Genomic DNA, 19877 nt, shown 5'->3' with positions numbered 1-19877 from the left:
TGTTAGAAAGTGACCAAAATCCAACGTCGAGCCAACATCTTAAACCAACATCCCAACAAACATATAAACTTCATCCCAACAAACACACAACGTTGCCTCAACGTTGCGACCTTCCTACAACGTTGTACCAACCTTGTAAAAAGGTTGAGGTTCATTGTTGCTGAAGGTTGTTACAACAGTATCATAATGTTGCCATTTAAACCGCTGTTGCATTAGGTTGTGCTTAGGCTGCATCACTGCCTTCTCACTTCTTACATTTTTACGTTGTAACAATGTTGTGGCGACGTTGCCTTTGGAAAAAAATGCAACGTTGTACAGACATCACTACAACGTAGATGTGTTTGTTGGGATATTGACGTCAAATACTGACATTCATTCTTCAGCTATGGCAACCAAAGACCAATGTCTGATCATCTTATTGGTAATGTCCACACAACGTCAAGCTGTAACATCATTAGACGTTGATATTTTGTTGTTTTTAGGTTGCGTTGGAAAGTAACCAAAATGCAACATCTGTTCGATGTTGGACATCGACGTTGGACTGACGTTGGGTTCTGATGTCAACCCGATTTTTATTTCCAAACAAAATCCAATGTCCCACTACATTGGGGAACAACATCAATCTGACATCATGTTGACATCTTGTGCCTGCTGGGAGGTGAATAAACTATGGAACTGTGTGCAATTTATTTATTCATGCTGCTATGCCAGTGTACATTATACTGTATACTGACTGAACATTGCTATATGGTTATGTATTCCCAGTGCTTGTTGAGTTGCTACTTGTTAACAAGGAACTTTTATTCTGATTGAAAATAAACTCTTTTTAAATAGTTTTTTATGTTTTGCATGTTGCATTTTCAACTGAACATTATACTTGTCTCATCACATGTTATGAAGTTTGTATGGAGCAGCATTTACTGCTAATTGAGCTGCTGTAAAAAAAACTGAAACTTGTTATCATGAGTCGATCATGTGTGTGTGTGTGTGGGGGGGGACTGTTGCAGCATATCATATTAAATATTTATATAATATATAACAATGGAGGCTTTGGGATGGAGTTCTCCTGCATTGTTTATTATTATAAAATAATAATATATTGTGTTCTCAATTTAAGCAGATGCCAGTGTGTATGTTTTGCATTTAAATGAAAAACACAATATACAATGAAGCTATATTGGATTCAGATTAGAAATTTAGGAAAGGGCAACTCACTGTATCAGATCTTTATATTCACACACCTATGGGAGGAAGAACCTTTCAATAATTCTCATTCAAATGTAACCTAATAGATTTTGCACAGCAGAAAGCAAATGACAAAAAGAATCTATGTAGTTAATGATGCAAAATGAAAATTAATCTTGCAGTCAACTGAATTAAAAAAATGTCTAAAATCTCCAATTTTACATGGCCACCCACTTCAAATGAATCCCTCCACCACCCTCATTGTCTAAAGATGAACATTTTGACTCATCTGTCTGAGTGTATTTAAAGCTTTGAGCATTGTTCAACACACTGAAACAAGAGGTTTCAGTGTCTACAGCCTATACAGCTTAATCCAGCAAAAACAGCTTCTTGTCTTCCCTGCCTTTAAATGTATATTAAAATGACATCAACAATAATCCCTTCTAAATCAGTTATTTAAGGATCATCTTGTTATTTTAAGTGACCTGTCGGTCAAGGATCATGATGTAAACAACAGGATCATGCAGGTTTAGAAACATCAGACCCTATCTCACAGAGCATGATGCGCAACTTCTTGTCCAAGCACTTGTAATTTCTAGACTGGTCTACTAATGCAATTAAAGTGAGCACTGCTTTATGGTACCATCAAAGAGAGGCTCTAAACCACTTTCAAGAACCTTTTCATTTACTGTTCATTACTGGTGGAACGATCTTCCCAAGCCCATTTTTGTCCTCCTATTCATTGGCAATATTCAAATGGCAACTAAAAACTCATCTCTTCCATGAGCACTTAAATAAATCTTTTTTTAAATTGTGTACACTGTAAAAAAATGTATTTACTTTACTTTAAAAAAGTGGGTAAAAGTTGCCTTAAAAGTATATAATTTACTTTTGTTAAAAAGTGATTAAACCCATTTTAACTGGGAACTGTTAAGTTGATTTAACTTAATTTTAATAATCACCCACATCATTCATTAACTTACTTTTTAAAGTAAAGTCAACTAATCATTTTAAAAGCAACATGTTTAAATAATTATTTTAAGTAGTAAATTAATCATTTTTAACAGTGTATTGCTTTTTACCCTGGTTTTTATTTTTTAATGTCAGAACCTTTGTAGCAGTTTGTGTGAGCATTGCCTCTTCATCATAAATCACTTGATGCCTTCCTCATTTATAAGGCGCTTTAGATTAAACTGCTTCTGCATCTGCTAAATGACTAAATGTAAATGTGATGTAAATGTGTCTTACACTGGTTTAGATTAAATACTGGTGTCATTAAAGAAAAAGGAGCTTGAATTATTTTGTGCATTCAGTGTGTACATAACACTTAAATCATTCTTGCAGCATACCATAATAATAACAGCATATTATTATTGCAATTATTATTGCAATTATAATAATAATAGGAATTATATTATTAAATGTTCTGTTAAAATTATATAAAAAACAATATTTTATCACATTTAATAACACTACTAATAATAATAGTATCAGTATTGGATGTTGTAATTCATTATTAAACACAATAATTGATTTATTTTTATTTAATGAATCACTATTTTTTAATGAACTTAAGACAATAAATTCCAAAAGTGAACATTTTATTTTTTTCATCTCCATTAGCGTTGCGTTTATCTAGTTAATAATATTATTCGGAAGGTCATGATTCACTCTCATTAAATAATTAGATACAAAACACAGATGTTTCAGCACAATGCTTTCCTCAGTGCATGACACAATCATCTCACTCCACCCTTTTATTCCTTAATCACATTACGTCATTAGTTAGACAACCACTCAATCGTAAAAAACAATGTCATTTTCGTTTCAATACACTGTAATTATCCACACAAGAAATATTTTCCTTCACCATCAAAAGCATTATCTCCATTGCACAGGAAAGTAGCATATCAATTATCATCATTCACTTGTTCCAATCAACCAACTTTGCTCATATATACGTCAATGCAATGAAATTCCAACAGTCCAAAACATTAAAAATACAAATTTCATCTCATTATTTGTACTCAATACAACTCAAAATCCATGATTCACAATATTATAGATAAACAATCAAACATTAAAGAAGCACAGAAAAGTAAAATTCCTTATTTATTGCTCTTGGAAGCTGTTTTGTATCTCCTAACAATGTAAAATAAACTATACAAAGTAATTGTTTAATAAGTGTGAGTTATGACCTTCTGAATGACTGCTAAAGTACTCAACAAAACATTTAATTTTAAGAGTGTGTGCTTTAATGCCATTGGGACAGCTCCTGACAGCCTGAATTGCCTCTGCTGAAACATTTCTCATTCTTTCTGGCAGCTTTGCAAAATCTCTGCGCATGTTGGCATCTTTACTAGAACTTTGACCTGGCCATGCGAGTGAGATCAAACTGTGAGGTCAACACATTATAAAAAAGGTCTGAGTGTCAGTATCCTAGCAGGATGCTCTCTTTATGTTTCAAAGTTTTCCCTTGGACAGCCAATCAGCACCATCCAATTTACACACAGAGTAATGAGGGCTGAATTACATTCTTCAAGCAATCACTGTTGATTCAATGAGCCGGTTTGATGTATTATATGGCGATGATGAGCAGCGGTGATTTATTCAGAAGTGCTTCTTCATCTCACATTGAAATTGAACAGCTCACTATGTCTTTGAATATAAATGGCCAATTGTATGTATAATCATTTGATCAAGCAAGACTTAAATGGTATGCAATTCACATGACATATTTAACATGGTGGCCTCTGAAGAGATCAACCAGATTTGATGTTTAGTGACCCTATTCATCCACATAAGAATGCTTTAATCAGCTTAAAGGGCTTGTTCACCCAAAAAGGAAAATTAGCTCATGATTTATTCTCCCTCATGGGGTTTTAAAGCTTTATGGAGTTTCTTTCTTCTGTTGAACACATAAGATAATGTTTTGAAAAATGCTGGTTGCTGGGACCAATAGACTAACATAGTAGGAATAAAAATACTATGGAAGTCAATGGATGTCAGCTACCAGCATCTCTTTTGTTCAACAGAGGATAGGGTTAAGGGTAAAAGGATGATTAAATGAAGGCAGAGTTTTCATTTTTGGTCGAATTGTGTTTATAAAGCACTCAGTTATGTTAAAGAAACCCTCTTTATGTTTGGTTTCACTACACTAATGGTCATGAGATGTGATTTAGAGACCCTTAGGCAATAAGAGAAAGCACTAGAATACTAATGAATCTCTACACATGGATATTCACCCCGATAGTCAAACTAAACGTATGATGGCATATAATGAAGTTGCAATTATCTTGTTTTTCAGATTGCACTGTTTGTCTAATCCTCTTTCATTTTTCTTCTTTGAATTTCTCAGTGGAGGCTGCCGTCGTTCATACCTTCAACTGACAAAATGACAAGAAGAATTTTTAATCATCCTAAATGCACAATGGTGTGGAAATCAAAGGGAGATAAAAGCCTGTGAGAGAAGAGGTGGTGTTGGCAAATCATTTGTAAAAGTCCAGATTGATGAAGGTAATTATTTAAAAAGACTAAAATGATTGATTGTGAATGCTGCATTGGGTCAAAGGACTTCTGAAATAATAAATCATAATGAGGGATCCGGTTGACCTGATATGTTCATTTACATGACATGTACTGAAGGAGAATGAAGCTTTGATTAGAGGAAGATCCGAGTTATGATTCACCATGATTAGTGCTGGAAAGTAATTGATTACATGTCATTTTGATCCCATAATCAGTCAAAAGGTTAATAAGTACATATTAGAGTGAATTACATTTTTAAAAAATGCTTACAATCTCATCTCGTCTCCTTTTCATCCGCTTTTCTGGGGCAGGGTCATGGAGGCAGCAGTCTTAGGAGTGAACTCCAGACTTCCCTCTCCCCAGACACTTCCTGCAGCTCTCCTGGGGGGGATCCCGAGGCTTTCCCAGGCCTTCTCCCAGTGGGACATGCCTGGAACCCCTCTCAATATAGGTGTCCAGGAGGCATCCAAAACAGATGCCCGAGCCACCTCAGCTGACTTCTGTTGATGTGGAGAAGCAGCGGCTCTACTCCGAGTTCCTCCCGGGTGACAGAGCTCCTCACCCTATCTGAAAGGGTGCGCCCTTTCACCCTGCGAAGGAAACTCATTTCAGCTGCTTGTATCCAAGATCTTGTCCTTTCGGTCATGACCCAAAGCTCATGACCATCGGTGAGAGCAGGAACCTAGATTGACCGGTACATCGAGAGCTTTGCTTTTCAGCTCATCTCCTTTCCACAGTGGACCAATACATCGACAGCATTACTACTGCCACTGCACCAATCCACCTGTCAATCTCTGTTATTTGCAGACAATGTTGTTCTGTTTGCTTCATCAAACATGGACCTTCAGCATGCACTGGGATGGTTTGCTGCCAAGTGTGACGCAGCTGGGATGAGAATCAGCACCTCCAAGTCTGAGGCTATGGTGCTCCACTGGAAAAAGGTGGTTTGCCATCTCCAGGTTGGAGGAAAGTCCTTACCCCAGGTGGAGGAGTTCAAGTATCTTGCAGTTTTGTTCAAGGAGAGGGAAGGATGGAACGTGAGAAAATGCTTAAAAAGCTTATAAAAATAAAGATCCATGTTCACAGTTTACTGATGTTGGTTAAAGGCCAGATTGAGGTAAAAATATTTAAAATATACATTTTATATTGTCTAAGCTGCTGTTATATATGATTTAAATAATTATTAGCCTTCATCATCAATTCATGAACTGCAGTACATAAAACCCAGTTTAAGGGAAACCTTGGTGTAAGGTTTAATCATTTTTTATATAGATATAACTTTTATTTTTATCTTTGCCTCTTTATATCAGTATCGTTGGCAAGTAAACAAAATCTAATAGTAGTCAGAATACATCACTAAAACTTCAAACCACATTACCAACATATACAATTTAGTAATCAGCAATAGACAAGAGTTTGTGAATAAACTCTGCATAGTTTCTATTTTAGCATCAGCCATTATTCAACATGGTAAAGAGAGATCATAAGTGGACTAATCAGTGGTGCCTAAGCACAAAAACAGTAATTGGAGGATCTGACACGCAAACACACACATGTATTAAAACATCTGGAGGATGAAGTACATGTATCAAGTAACCTTCTTGAGTAAAATTACAGTAACCCTATAAATAACATACTCCTGGTAAAGTATTGTGGAGAGATTGTGGCTGAGTTGTTGCACTTATGGTGATAGTTTGGCTCTTGTCTGGCTGATATCTGTGGATTCTGGCTTTGTTATGGATCAGTTATGGCATTTTTTGCTATTTCTGTGCAGAATTTTGGTAAAAATCTGCGGATTTATGCGGAATGATTTTGGGAGTATCATAACTAATACCTTAATGTATGAAATAAACAATAAACTTTTTAACTTGTATTTTATGTTTACAATGCAAATCCAATTAGATCCACTTTATTTGGTAAACAAAGCAAGTCTCTCATATAAAATATCTACTAAAAGACAGAAAATATTACTTTACAAACTATATTGTAAATAAATTAGTGGTCAATAATATTACTGAAATGAATTTAAAAACTGAAAAAATATGAATTTACACACATTTACACAAGTAAATAAACCGAACCAATGATGGGCTAAAAATCTGCAGAATTCTGCTAAATTCTGCGCACAGATTCCGTGTGGGCCTACTCATGGGCTATAATTCCTTGCAGTATGTGGGCTGAAATCACTGCTATATCTTATTTGTTATCTTTCTTTTATTAAAACATTTTTCCAAAAATATCCTATTTTGTTAAAATAGCTTTTTTAACAAAATATCTCCGTTTTATATAGTCTTTGTCTAAACAATATTGTGCCTTTGAGGTGAAAGAACCATACAAAGGTTAATTAGGTGCTTGTGCCATATTTTCTCAAATAAAATAATTAAAAAATACAATTTTAAACTGAATTTTACTGAATTTTATTAGCTAAAGATAACTAAATGAAATTGAGGAAATCCAACTTAATTTGTTTGTTTAAATTCAACCCAAATTATTTGCAACAGCTTGCCTTAAAGTAAATCCAGTTAATCTTTTTTTCAGTGTATTTGCCATCTTGTTTTTATTAATAACGTTTTTTTAACAAAATATCTCTGCTTTATATAGTCTTTTGTCAAAACAATATTGTGCCATTGAGGGGAACGAACCATACAAAGGTTAGGGTGTTCATGCCATATTTTCTCAAATAAAATAAATGTAGTAAATGTCTAAAAAAAATATATATATATTTTGTCTAGAAGAATAAAAAATTGAGAATCGGTATTATAAGGATGTAAAATCATGAGTTAATTCTTTTCTGCCAGAGTTCGGAAAAGAAATGACAGGAAATTAAGCCATGACGTGTTACCTCCATCTTGTGGATAGAAAATGTAATGCATCACACCCCACTTCTCAAATGGAAAAACGGATACAAAATTACGACAATGTAATAAAAACTATAGGTATCTTGCTTCATTCCTTTGATCATATTATCAATGCATAAAAAAACAGCAAAATGAAGAACGATATAAACAAGGTTATCAAAGTCTAACCGGTAATTCAGAAACAAATGCAGGTACATCTCTCAGATCGATAAAGGTTTTTATTTTTTAAACTTTTTTTAAACCATAAACTGTAAACACGCGACTCTCATTAGCGTACCATGAAAAGACCACACTTCCCATGATGCCGCGCGCAGCAGCTCCATGTGGACGAGTGTGGAGAACGTGCGTGTACATGACATGTGTCTGGAGGTATGGAGCTCTGCGAGGACTCTCCATAAACAGTGATCGGACCTTCCAGACGTGAATGTAAGTTGTCGTTCGCATTTCTAACAAACTCTTTCTAACTGACTTTCTAGCTTCCGGCTGACTGGTTTAAGAGTAGTCTCATTTGTTGCCTGATCCTGTGGGATTGGCAGCTCAGTGTGTTGAAGTTTAGATCAGGGCCCTGTAAACTTGAACTCCAGCGATTTTTACTTCTGTCTGTCCTCTAAAAACAACCACAATGTCATTGGCTCAAGTCCAGCATATATAGCGTTAACAATGCGGGCTGTTGTTGTTACCGTGATGTTACTCTACTATAACAACAAAAACATATCAGGCGTTTGGTCCTAAACTTCTGGTAGATCCGATATGTTGATATGCTCGTGACTGAGGAGTTGTTATTATTCATAAGAAAGTGTTAAGTAAAAAAAAAAGCATCAATTTAAAGTTTATCGGTGATGCTTGCTTGGACTATAAACTTGCGTTTACTTAATGGACTATTCTTACCATTGCAAAAACATAAACAGGTAATTAATCTGGCCGTTAAAACTAAACTCATTAGCGGCTGCAGTACTTTGTTTTTATCCTAAGTACTCCAAAGTGCCTCCAGTACTGTCTTTAACTTAATCAGTCTGCTACTTGATAGAGAGAGAGAGCCATGACCCTGACCAATGGCATGTTTATTATGTTCAACCCACGGTCCAACCTGTGTGACTTTTCAGTCATTATTTGCAGTAATTTACAGTTACCTAAAGAGTCAACGCCGTACTTTTTGATGTTAAGTAAACTTTTAAAGTAAAGTTGTCATTTTAAAGAATTTTTGTAATATAAATTATTATAAGTAAACATTTTGTCATGTAGAGCAGTTTCTTTGCATAAAATAACAAAAGTGTCAAGTTTTATACATGTTTTTACATAAAATTCTACAAAATGTTATAATTTTAAGCAATCAGTGATGTAAAAAAAATAATAATACAAAAATAATCTACATTTACATGGGGTATATGCACGCAGACATTTAATTTTCAGCCAGCTAGCCCCAAGGGCTTCTGGTGACCCGTCTTTCCATTATAAAATTGCCACACTTAAGGACTGATTTCTTTAAAAATCAGTGAGCTTCACTGCCTGATAAATATTCAATATGAAGAAGGTCTCAGAATGTACAAGAATCACTGCATTAAATTCCATTTTCCTCCACCTCCTTACAAGGTCTTGCATCTCGCTTTACGCTTCAACAACTAAATGAATGCTTAAGTCTATTTAACTGAATGTATTGTAATTACATTACAACATCGATGATGTAAAAGGAACCTTATGAAATTGAAAAAGTCACATTAAGCTTCCACCAGAGGTTTATCATTGGCAGTAAAACACTAGCTGTCCATATACCCCATTAAAATGTTTAATTTGTGATTTGGAAAAATAGTATTATCAGATCTGTATAGAAAGAAACAAATGAAAACATTTTACAAACTCGTATGCATTGAAATTCAGAAGCTAAATCAAGAGTGTGCTCACATATGTAGCAATCCCAATAAAATTTGACCTCATGGGCACATGAAGAAAACGCCTCATAAATCACACAGAGTTGAATATTTTTTTTAAAATGTAAAAATACTGATTATTTCCTGTGAGGGTTGGGTTTAGAGGTAGGGGAATAGAATATATAGTCTGTAAAGTATAGAAGAGTTGTAAAGCGGAAGTCCCCATAAAGATAGCTGTACAGGTGTGTGTGTAAAATATACATATTACCATTTTTAACCCAATTGTACTTTTTTTTTAGTTTCTAGTTCCAACCCCAGCTAGACACACCTTAACCATCTAATCAAGATCTAGGTATACTAGAAACTTCAGGCAGGTGTGTCGAAGGAAGTTAGAACCAGACTATGCAGGACAACGGCTCTCTGCACTGTAAAATGTTTCACATTGGTTAAACTTACGAACTCAATTTCACCAGCTGCCTTGAAATCGTGAGTCAACTCAACTTAGAGAGATTGTTTGTTTCAACTTAAGCGGTTTAGTTTCACAATACATTTCATTAAAACTCAACATCCCAAGTTGAAAGAAAGAATCTCTCTAAGTTGAGTTGACTCACGATTTCAAGGCAGCTGGTGAACTTGAGTTTGTAAGTTTAACCAATGTGAAACGTTTTTAGGCATCCCTGCTCTAGTGTAGTGGTTCTCAAACTTTAAGCCAGCGACCCCTAATGCAAGATCGTCAGGAACTACCGACCCCCCCCCCCCCCACTACCAAAGCATACACACATTAAAAATAACTTCTTTTAAGCTGTTCACAGTATTTAAACTATATTTAATATACATTACATTAATTCTGGCTTGCCTTTAAATAGGTACTGTTGACATGAGAGCAAGTGAATCCATACTTTATGAATTCGTCCTGATATTTCTGACGTTTCCTGCTTTGGTCTGATGGGGTCTTGCTCTTATGCTTAGTCAAAGTAGACAGTTCCGATGACTCGGGCAAACTGTCCACAGTTTTCTCAGCAGTTTTAGATTTGCGAATCACAAATGTATCCATCTCTGCAGTTGTGGTTTTCACATCCAGATTTGTGCTGTAGTGATAACTAGCGAGTTAGTTCTTGCACAGTTATGATGTTCCATTCACTTTTTTTTTTTTTTTTTTAAACACTAATCAGTAATATCTTTTTAAAAAATCTGAAAACATTTGTTTGTAGCTTTCACTTGTAATACTTAAAAATATCTATTTTAAATCACTGAAAATAACACGATTTTTACATCACTCTCGCAACCCCTTGAAATTATTCTGCGACCCCCAGTTTGAGAACCACTGCTCTACTGCATCTCATCAGCCAGAACTGTGTAACTGTTTTTCATTTGTCCTGTAGGTGGCGCTGTGTGTGTGTTAGGTGTGATGCAGCGGCTGTGGGCTCCAGTGACGCTTCGGCGTGTGCTCCTGCTGCGTTCGGTGTACCTGCGTCACACCTGGGCAGTGCAGGAGCCTCCTTTAACCGTCCTGAGCCCTCGCTACTTCAGCTGCACTAATGCCATCAGGGCAAAAGAAGCCCGCAAAACGTCCACAGAGGAACAAGAGGAAGTGCCATTAAACCCTCCACAGAGTCTAGCAGGAACCGAGGGCCTCTATAAGGCTGATTCGGAGCCTGTCCCACACAATAAGGGAGATATCGACCCTCTGCAGGACAAGTCGATCGGGATCTTCCAGAGATTTAAAAAGACGTTTAAACAGTATGGTAAAGTCATGGTGCCTGTGCACGTCGTCACATCCACAGTGTGGTTTGGGGGTTTCTATTATGCTGCAATGAAGTAAGTCACTCACAAGTTACAAACCATTAGATTGAGATTTTGTTCAGCTTCTGTTCCGTTTAGTTTTTTTTTTGGTCCAGTCAGTATTATTTTAGTGTTGACTTTTCAAATATGACTTTTTAAAAGCATGGACCTAAAGAGCTACTGTTAAGTTTTTTGTTTTAAATCTGTTCTCTTTTTTTTTAATGTTCAATTTTGGCTGTGGAAAAATTTGAGGACATAAAATTAAATATATTTATCATCCGCTTGTTAAGTCAGGACGTATAAAATACTATTTCCGGGTCCAAGCTGCTACTCATTTGAAAAATATTTGTATATTCGTCTTAGTCATATCACACATTAAAGTGAATTTTCTATAAAATCATATTGTTCACATCAGTCTCTGGGCTTGCTGCATCACAAATACAGAAATGTTAACAATTTAAAAAAGAAATAAATCTGGTCATCTGATAACAGGAATACCATTTGAGGAGTCTCCCCATACAGTTTGATATAACGATTGGGCCCGGAGGCCGATTTGCGTGACGTCACATTGAACAAGTGGATTAGGCTTGCATGTGAGCGTTTGTAAGCGTCGACTCTGAAGAAAAAAAAAAGACTCCACTATTATTATTATTATTATTATTATTATTTTTTTTTTTAATGTAATGGTCATTAGTAGGGAAAAATGGTCATATATTGGAAAAATATATTTTATCTTTCTACAATAGATATTGCGATATGAATGCAGTTTCACAAGATAGTTTTAATAGCTCTATTTGACAGATTTCTGAGGAGTCTAACATTATTCAGGTACATAAATTGAATAATCATAATGCAAAAAATTATTTTCCTACTTTGCTTTGCTTTGTCTCAGTTTTAGTTCAAATATCAAAAAATTCTTAGATCAAGTAAACATTATTTTGTTTTAACCTTCAGAAGAAATAAGCCAAATTTAAAGAGTTTTCTCTTAAAACAAGTAAAATTATCTGTCAGTGGGGTGTGTTTTTGCTTTGAAATGTAGATATTTGGACAAATAACAAGAAAAAACTTTTTTGGCATAAATTTTATAAATACATCAATAAAAATACAATTCAAATTGCATGTCTTGCCTTGCAATGTGACTATTGCCAATGTCTACATTGCATTATCGATGCTGAAAATATATATTGTATTATATATTGTGTATATATGATTACATTTATTAAATTATTTAAAAAAAAAAAAAGTTTGATAGGGCAAATAAAAATCTTTTCCAACTGGACCATTTGAAAAACTCCTTAGCGTTTAGCCCTGTATGAGTCTAAAATTTAATTAATAATGGTCTTAAAAATGTCTTAAATTTAACTTGCTGAAACCTGCAGTAACCCTGAATAATAATAATAATAATAATAATAATAATAATAATCATTAAAATCTAATAATATTAAGCTTAAAATAAAATGTAAAAATTTTAAAAGCTTTTATTCCATCAAAGACAAGACAACATGTAGGGATGCAAAACATATTGGTTTCATAAATATCAGTACAATATACTGAAATGAGTGAAGTTAACCTAAGAAGAAAACTCCAGATCAAGAAAAAAATGACAGGAAACTTATTTTTTACAGGAAAAACATCTGTTAAACTTCACTTGGAAAATAATTGAAAAATTATTTCAGTACATTGTACCTATATTTATGCAACCAATATGTTGTGCATCACTACATGTTACTGTGTTGTCTTGTGGCACAGAGTTAGCTTTAGGAGTTTTGATTTTATTAAAATGACTAGAATTAATGCCATGAAAGTTTCTGCTTCAAAGATGGAAACACTGGCTCAGAGCGCACAGCTTTAAGGTGAGGCTGGCAGGGAGACGAGTTTTACCAGATATAGTCTGTCTGAGCTTCAGCAGGTCAGACAAGCTTTAGCAATGTCATCTGGACAATCAACGACTGCTAGACAAACAACACTTGAAGGCTACAAAAGCAAATCATTTTTTCTCTTGCAATGACATTGTGTATTCTCTACAGGGGGGTGAATCTGGTGCCCTTTCTGGAGTTCATTGGTTTACCGGATTGGATAGTAGGGATTTTGCGAGATTCCCAGGGTGGCTATGCACTTACAGCTTATGCCATGTATAAGGTACAGAAACTAAATTGAAAGTAGTTTTTTTTTTGCAATGTATTGTAAAGAATGTTCTACACTCACCATCAGCCACTTTATTAGGAACACCATGATTGTCTCAGATTGGACCCTGTTTTGCAATAAAGGGATAGTTGATTAAAAAAAAAGTTAATTCTGTCATCATCTACTCATGCTTTACTTGTTCCAAACCTTTATTAGTTTCTTTCTTCTGTTGAACACAAAAGCTGAAAACCTGTAACCATTGACTGAGGAGAGCGGGGATGCAAGTAAGGCGGGACGAAAGCCCTGAAGCCTGAAAACATTTGAAGAGTTTAAATGCAAATACCTCTAAGTGCCATCTGAAATTTTCTTTATTAGCATTTTTGTCAGGCTTCTCTGCGCATGTTCAGTAATTTCACTTTTATGGCAATGAATAGGTTCATTTCATTTAAAGTGATAAAACTGATCATACACCTAAAAGGCTGAGAAAAATGCTGATTTTAGATGAAGAAAAATCTGAACTCCTTATTTGCCTTCCAGGTTATATCATGTGGTTTCATCACTGTGTCCTGCAGTTAGGTCTGAATTTTAAAGGGCAGAGAGCAAATTGTTGATGAGGTACTTTTTTTTCAACTTAAGCAAAATTTAAAAGTTAAAAATTAAAAGTTAAATTAAAAGTTGCTTCACTTTTCATGTGTCACAGAAATGATCAATCTACAGGTTATTTAGTGCAATAACACATCCTTAAATTTGCAAGGTTTAAGTCATTCATTTTAAAAGTAAATCAAGTTTAAATGGCAAGAGTTCCTGAGGGGACGAAAGTAACATTATTTATGTCCCACTGATAATAGAGAAACCTAATTTTCCCTTCTGCATTAGAGTTCGTAATGTTTCAATTCAGATGTTACTAAATTAATGCATATTGCCAATAACAACAACAATAATAAAAGTCCTCTAAATGTAATTTTGTATTATTGGATTACTTTAGAATCATTTGATAGAACTGAAATGTAACTTGAAAATGTAGTTTAATATTTTTTTGTTAAGATAAAATAACAGAATGTGTTTGCAGTTAACACCAACAAGGTCATAGTCAGATTGTTTAAAATAAACAAGGTTAAGCTGGTAAAACTAGCACATATCGTTCTTACATTTGTCTACTGACAGGGTCAAAAGTAATTTAAAATGAAATTATTTTGAAGTTGTTCTATATTTGTACAAAAATACCACCTGATATTTATAGACCACACTTAGAAGTTGGTAACCACAGCAAAAATATATTTTGTGTAAAACATTATCTTTTAAAAATAGGTTTTTATGAAAAATGGTACTTCTCCCCGCTCCCCCACCAAAGTTTTAAGTTTTCTCACTAAGGAAGTCAATAGTTACAGTTTTTCAGCTTTATTCAAAAACGTTTTCAACAGAAAAAACAAACTAATAAAGAGCAACTTAAAGGTGACTAAATTTTCATTAGGGTGAACTATGAAGTGCTTTAAAACATTCCAGAGTCTCTGGTTAATTTTAACTATAAGACACTGTTTAAAGTTACTTCACTCACCTTTCTTCCTCATTCTGATGCTCAGTTTGATCTTCAAACATTTACCTTAACACATCTCTATGCCTAAATGCATTGAGTTGCTGTCATGTGATTGGCTGATTGGATATTGTCATTAACGAGCAGTTAAACAGGTGTACCTCGTAAAGTGTCCAGTGAGTGTATATATGTTTAAATAACCATTGTTATTAATGTTATTGAATCTCTTTGTCTATCCTGTCACAGCTCGCTACTCCTGCCCGCTACACCGTCACAATGGGCGGCACCTCTCTGTCCGTACAATACCTCCGCAAACATGGATACTTGTCTACTCCTCCACCTGTTAAAGAATTCCTGCAGGACAAAATGGAGGAGACCAGAGAACTACTGACTGAAAAGATGGAGGAGACCAAGGAGAGGTTTTCAGAGAAGATGGAGGAAACCAAAGAACTTCTCTCAGAACGGATGGAGGAGACAAAAGAGCGCTTCTCTGAAACAAAAGACAAGTTCTCCGAGAAACTGCAGGAGACAAAAGACAAAATGTCTTTCCGTAAGAAAGCAGACTAGGCTGCTTAGAAAAGAATTATTTGTTAAAGTCATAAGCGTAATATGGAATATGTCTGGTGTTGGTTTAGAGCAGGGTTGTCCGAACTTGGTCCTGGAGGGCCGGTGTCCTGGAGAGTTTAGCTCTAACTCTAATCAAACACACCTTAACCAGCTAATCAAGCTCATACTAGATATACTAGAAACTTCATGGCAGGTGTGTTGAAGCTAAAATCAGCAGGACACCGGCCCCTCAGGACCGAGTTTGGACACCCCTGACTTAGAGTTTACCCCCAAATTAAAAACTGCCATTTATTTACTCAACCTCAGGCCATCCGAGATAAGATGTAGGTGCCTTTTTTTCTTGATTAAAATATTGATGGGACATTTTAGTAAAAAAACAAACAAACTATGGTCCAGTTATTGATAAATTGGAAGTCTGTGGCTACCAGCACTTAATGTTATTTCAATTCTCCGTGTGTCTGTACATGTCAGAATTGACAGTAACGTTGACTGACTTTATAGACAATATTATAAACCATGACTCCTGCTGGTACATTGAGGTGTTATGAAATGAAACCATTGGTCTTTGCAAGAACCTTTAAGTTCACAAGCACGTGACATTGTGAACGGTCTTGAGGGTGAGCAAATTAACATTAACTTTTTAAAAAATTGCCTTTGTTCTGCAAAAGATATTTAACAAAGCTCATTCTAACCATACAATGAACATCAGTTGGGTCCAAATTAGTTTGGACCCCATTGACTTTAAGTGGATTTACTTGAACAGTTTAAAAAAACAAAAACTTGTTCTCACAGGTTTAAAATGACGACAGAAATATAATTCTCTAAATTCTCTGGATGTATCATGTCGAAAGGTTTCCATGCACTTGAATCTGTAATTCTGGTGTTTTGGAAAGAAAAACTTGAACTAGCAATAACACAAGAAGATATTGTGTTACTTTATGGAATTAAGCCAAAATCATTGTGTTGGTGTGAATGTATAATAGTTCAGCTGTTTTAAGGTAATTATTAAAAGTATTTCCACTTGATAACCAAGTGTTAAGGATCTACTGTATTTGATATTTAACGATTATCTTTATGTATGTTTGTATTTGAGTTCTTGTGCAAATGGAGTGTTGATGGAGGAGCTAAACTTTTTTAAGTCAGTGGGTAATAAAAACAACTGATAACCCATTCTAGTAAATATTCTACACTCAAATCACCCCAGTGTTCATTAAGTGAATAATAACTGCTGATCTGACAACATTTAATAAAGATAAATAAACCATGGGAAACTGGTACTTTTAGTTTATTAGTTTAACTGCAGTTGGACAACAGCAGAAGTACAAGCATAAAAGTTGGACTATAACAGTGATTAGAGCAACAGCATTACAATAACAGACCTTATGCTTAAAACCTATTCATTACAACCACAAAGATTTAAATAAAGATTAAATATGCGCACGCGCGTGTATAAAAACGTCCACGCGCGTGAACATAGCGTAACGCGAGCCGTAAAAAGGTCTGATATTGTGCTGCTTTCTAATGCTTAATGTCTGTTTTCAGACACGCGAGAAGCATCAGAGTAAAACGAACCCCCTCTCAGTCATTGTTAGTTCTCTGTGCTTGTGCAAGAACGAAAGAAAAGCTTCAAAAGCATCTCGGTACATTGCTCAAAATGTCACAACCGCTGTTAGTCAGGTGCTTGTAGTCAAAATGGCATCGCTATGTACATTATCTTCAGGAATATAACTATAGACATGCGAATACAAGCTACTGTACAGTGGAGCACCGGCACATAAATATCTGCAATTTAAAATCTTTTTCGTTCGTTTGTTTGTTTTGCTCCTATACACCACATACACGAGAATGTCTGAAATACAGTATAACAAAAATAAGAATGTTAAAACTACATCTCTCATTTGGTTCATTATTAAACTTGCAAAGACAGGAAGCACAACACAGGGTGGCATGAAAACAAATTATCATGTACATCATGTCGGGAGTCAAACGAACGTTGTTTGAAGCAAGACTTTCAATATCACAATCCCTCGGCGTTCTGGCACTTGTAACTAAATGTTTAAGGTTTCCATACACTGGGTTTCAACTTAAAATTTTTGAGCAGCACTATGTATACTCAAGTTTTTATGTTTTTTTTCCCACAATATATGCGCCGCAACATGCGAGCGTACTTGAAGGGATAATTTACCGCCAAAACCGAAAATGTAGCTACTCGCACTTTAGAAGGGGTTCTAAATTTTTACGAATGTATTTCTTCTGTTGAACACATAAAGGAAGATATTCTGAAAAATGTTGGTGAAAAATCAGCCATTCGCCTCCATAGTTAAACAAAAAAAAAAAAATACTATTGAAAGACAATGGCTGTTTTTCCCCTCACAGCTTTTCTTCAGTATATTTTCCTTTCTGTATTCAGCAGAAAGAAAGAAACAAGTGGGTGAGTGGGTGAACTATCACTTTAAGACCAAAGTGTAATTTGGTTCATTAGCATAAGCACAGCCTAACACATTTATATGAAACTTGCTAGAAAGATTAGTCATTGTCCACTTTTTCTTTCCAAAGAGCAGCAAAATGTCTTTGTAACAGTCACAGCTAACAGCTAATTTCCTGACACAAGTATTCATCCTTGAACAGCATCTGGACAGGAAGCAAAGTTTGAGAGACATGGAAACAAGAAAGGTCCATGAGCCAGAATTTGAACTTAGGATGCCTGAAGCAAATTTGCGTACTGTCCACGGGAACAGACCCATTGAACTTATTTAAAATAGAATCGCAGAGATCTCTCATAACAGCCCTCTTCAACTCGTGGATCTAGCATTTTTGTCGTCTTTAGTATTTCTTAAAATAATTTTGTTCTGTCTCTTCAGTTCTCACAGCGTTTATTTACAGTAAAATAATTGATGGGTTCAGCGTTGACACCTTGTGGACAAAATAAGTTGTCAAAAACGATTAAAAATGCATGTGCCAGCTGTGTGCTTAAAAAAAAATCAAATATATTTAAATGAAGGTACAGTACACCCAAAAGTGAAAATATCCTTGTCATTTACTCTCTCTCAATGGTTCAAATCTCAAGAGGAAGCGTAACTATTTTACATATTGTCTGAAAAGTGACAAATACAAATTCATACAATCTCTTTAGATTGAGAATATTAGAGAGTTACAGTATTAAATACAAAAAATATAAAATAAAAATATCGATATTAACTGTTCCAATCTATCGGCAGGAAACAGTTCAGATTATTTCTCTCTCTCTGAATTAAACAATACAATTAGAATTTCTTGCATCAAGGAAAGTAGAATTTTTTTAAAAGGAGGATTGCACACAAATCCCACCCTTAAACCTATCCCTCATTGGGGGATGAGGAAAAAATGTATTAAAATGTACAAATGAGACAGCACAATGTAATACAAATTAGCCACTAAATCAAAAAGTTACGAATTGCAGAGAGATTCATTGGTCAACAGCAAAAATGGGCTGTTGGTTTAAGAAAATTGAGTAAAAAAAGAAAGAAACTACATTAAAAACAACAGATGTCCACAATGATGAGTTCATGTGTGTGAGGGAATTAAACAATATCCAGTTAAAGGAATACAACACATTTTTGCCCTTTTTAACTTTTGGAAAGAAAAAGTGCAGGACAAAGGTAAATTTTTTAGTGTATGTCTTCACATGCTGTAAAATATACTGTAATAGGCTGAGCATTCAGCCACACACATACAGTAGCGTGCACATAGGCTGAACTATGCACTATGAAATCAGTTATAATTTGAAAGGCTGTGCATTTGATTATGATTATGAAGAAACCCAAATATACTTTATGCTTTTTTTTATTAATGCATGTGTGCATTAAATGTGTGTTTTAAGGTTGGGGCAGTATTTAAAGCATCATCTGATTCCAGAACAGCGTTTCATTCTTTCATTTTATGCAATTAAAAAAAAACTATCTGTGAAATGCTCTGCCATTTAGTATTTTCATAATTATTTCTCTGATGATGAATTTCCTTGTTCGGCAAAATACAAAACATAAATCAAAAAAAAAAAAAAAAAGCACATTTGAACTGTAGGCATTTACAAATCCACTGCCACCGTGTTAAAATCTTTATATCAACTATAAATTGTTACATTATTAACAATGTCTTTTTTATGTGGTTTCTACCCATTGGGTAGGATATGTGCATACAGACTAACATTATTTACAGCACCTTACAAAATAAAAGAAAAAGAAAAGAAACAATTACACAGAAGAAGAAAGCACCATTGGAAGTGAGGCACAGCTAAGGTGGGAAACTTTTAGAGTGCAAGTGGGTTCCTATACGTTGCTCAAAAAAAAAAAAAAAACAGCACGATCCATAGGCACCGATTCAGCTCGTGAGTTACATGCAAACTCCTTGGACAGTAGAAAATGGCAGAAAGCTCTTCCTTTTGAGATGGAAACACATGAT

General features: G+C 34.9%; 1 protein-coding gene across 1 annotated transcript; it reads left to right on the top strand.

The window, feature by feature from the left end:
• Positions 1–7893: 7893 nt before the first annotated feature.
• On the top strand, positions 7894–16711 carry fam210ab (family with sequence similarity 210 member Ab). Its single transcript, XM_056474776.1, has 4 exons — positions 7894–7997; positions 10819–11254; positions 13246–13357; positions 15120–16711. Exons 2-4 carry the CDS (start codon positions 10845–10847, stop codon positions 15438–15440), a joined length of 843 nt encoding a protein of 280 aa, XP_056330751.1. The 5' UTR covers positions 7894–7997; positions 10819–10844; the 3' UTR covers positions 15441–16711.
• Positions 16712–19877: the final 3166 nt, after the last annotated feature.

The sequence above is a fragment of the Danio aesculapii genome, chromosome 16, assembly GCF_903798145.1.
Source record: "Danio aesculapii chromosome 16, fDanAes4.1, whole genome shotgun sequence".
Lineage (NCBI taxonomy): Eukaryota > Metazoa > Chordata > Actinopteri > Cypriniformes > Danionidae > Danio > Danio aesculapii.
Note: the sequence above shows the minus strand (reverse complement) of the source record. Positions and strands in the feature narration are given on the sequence as shown.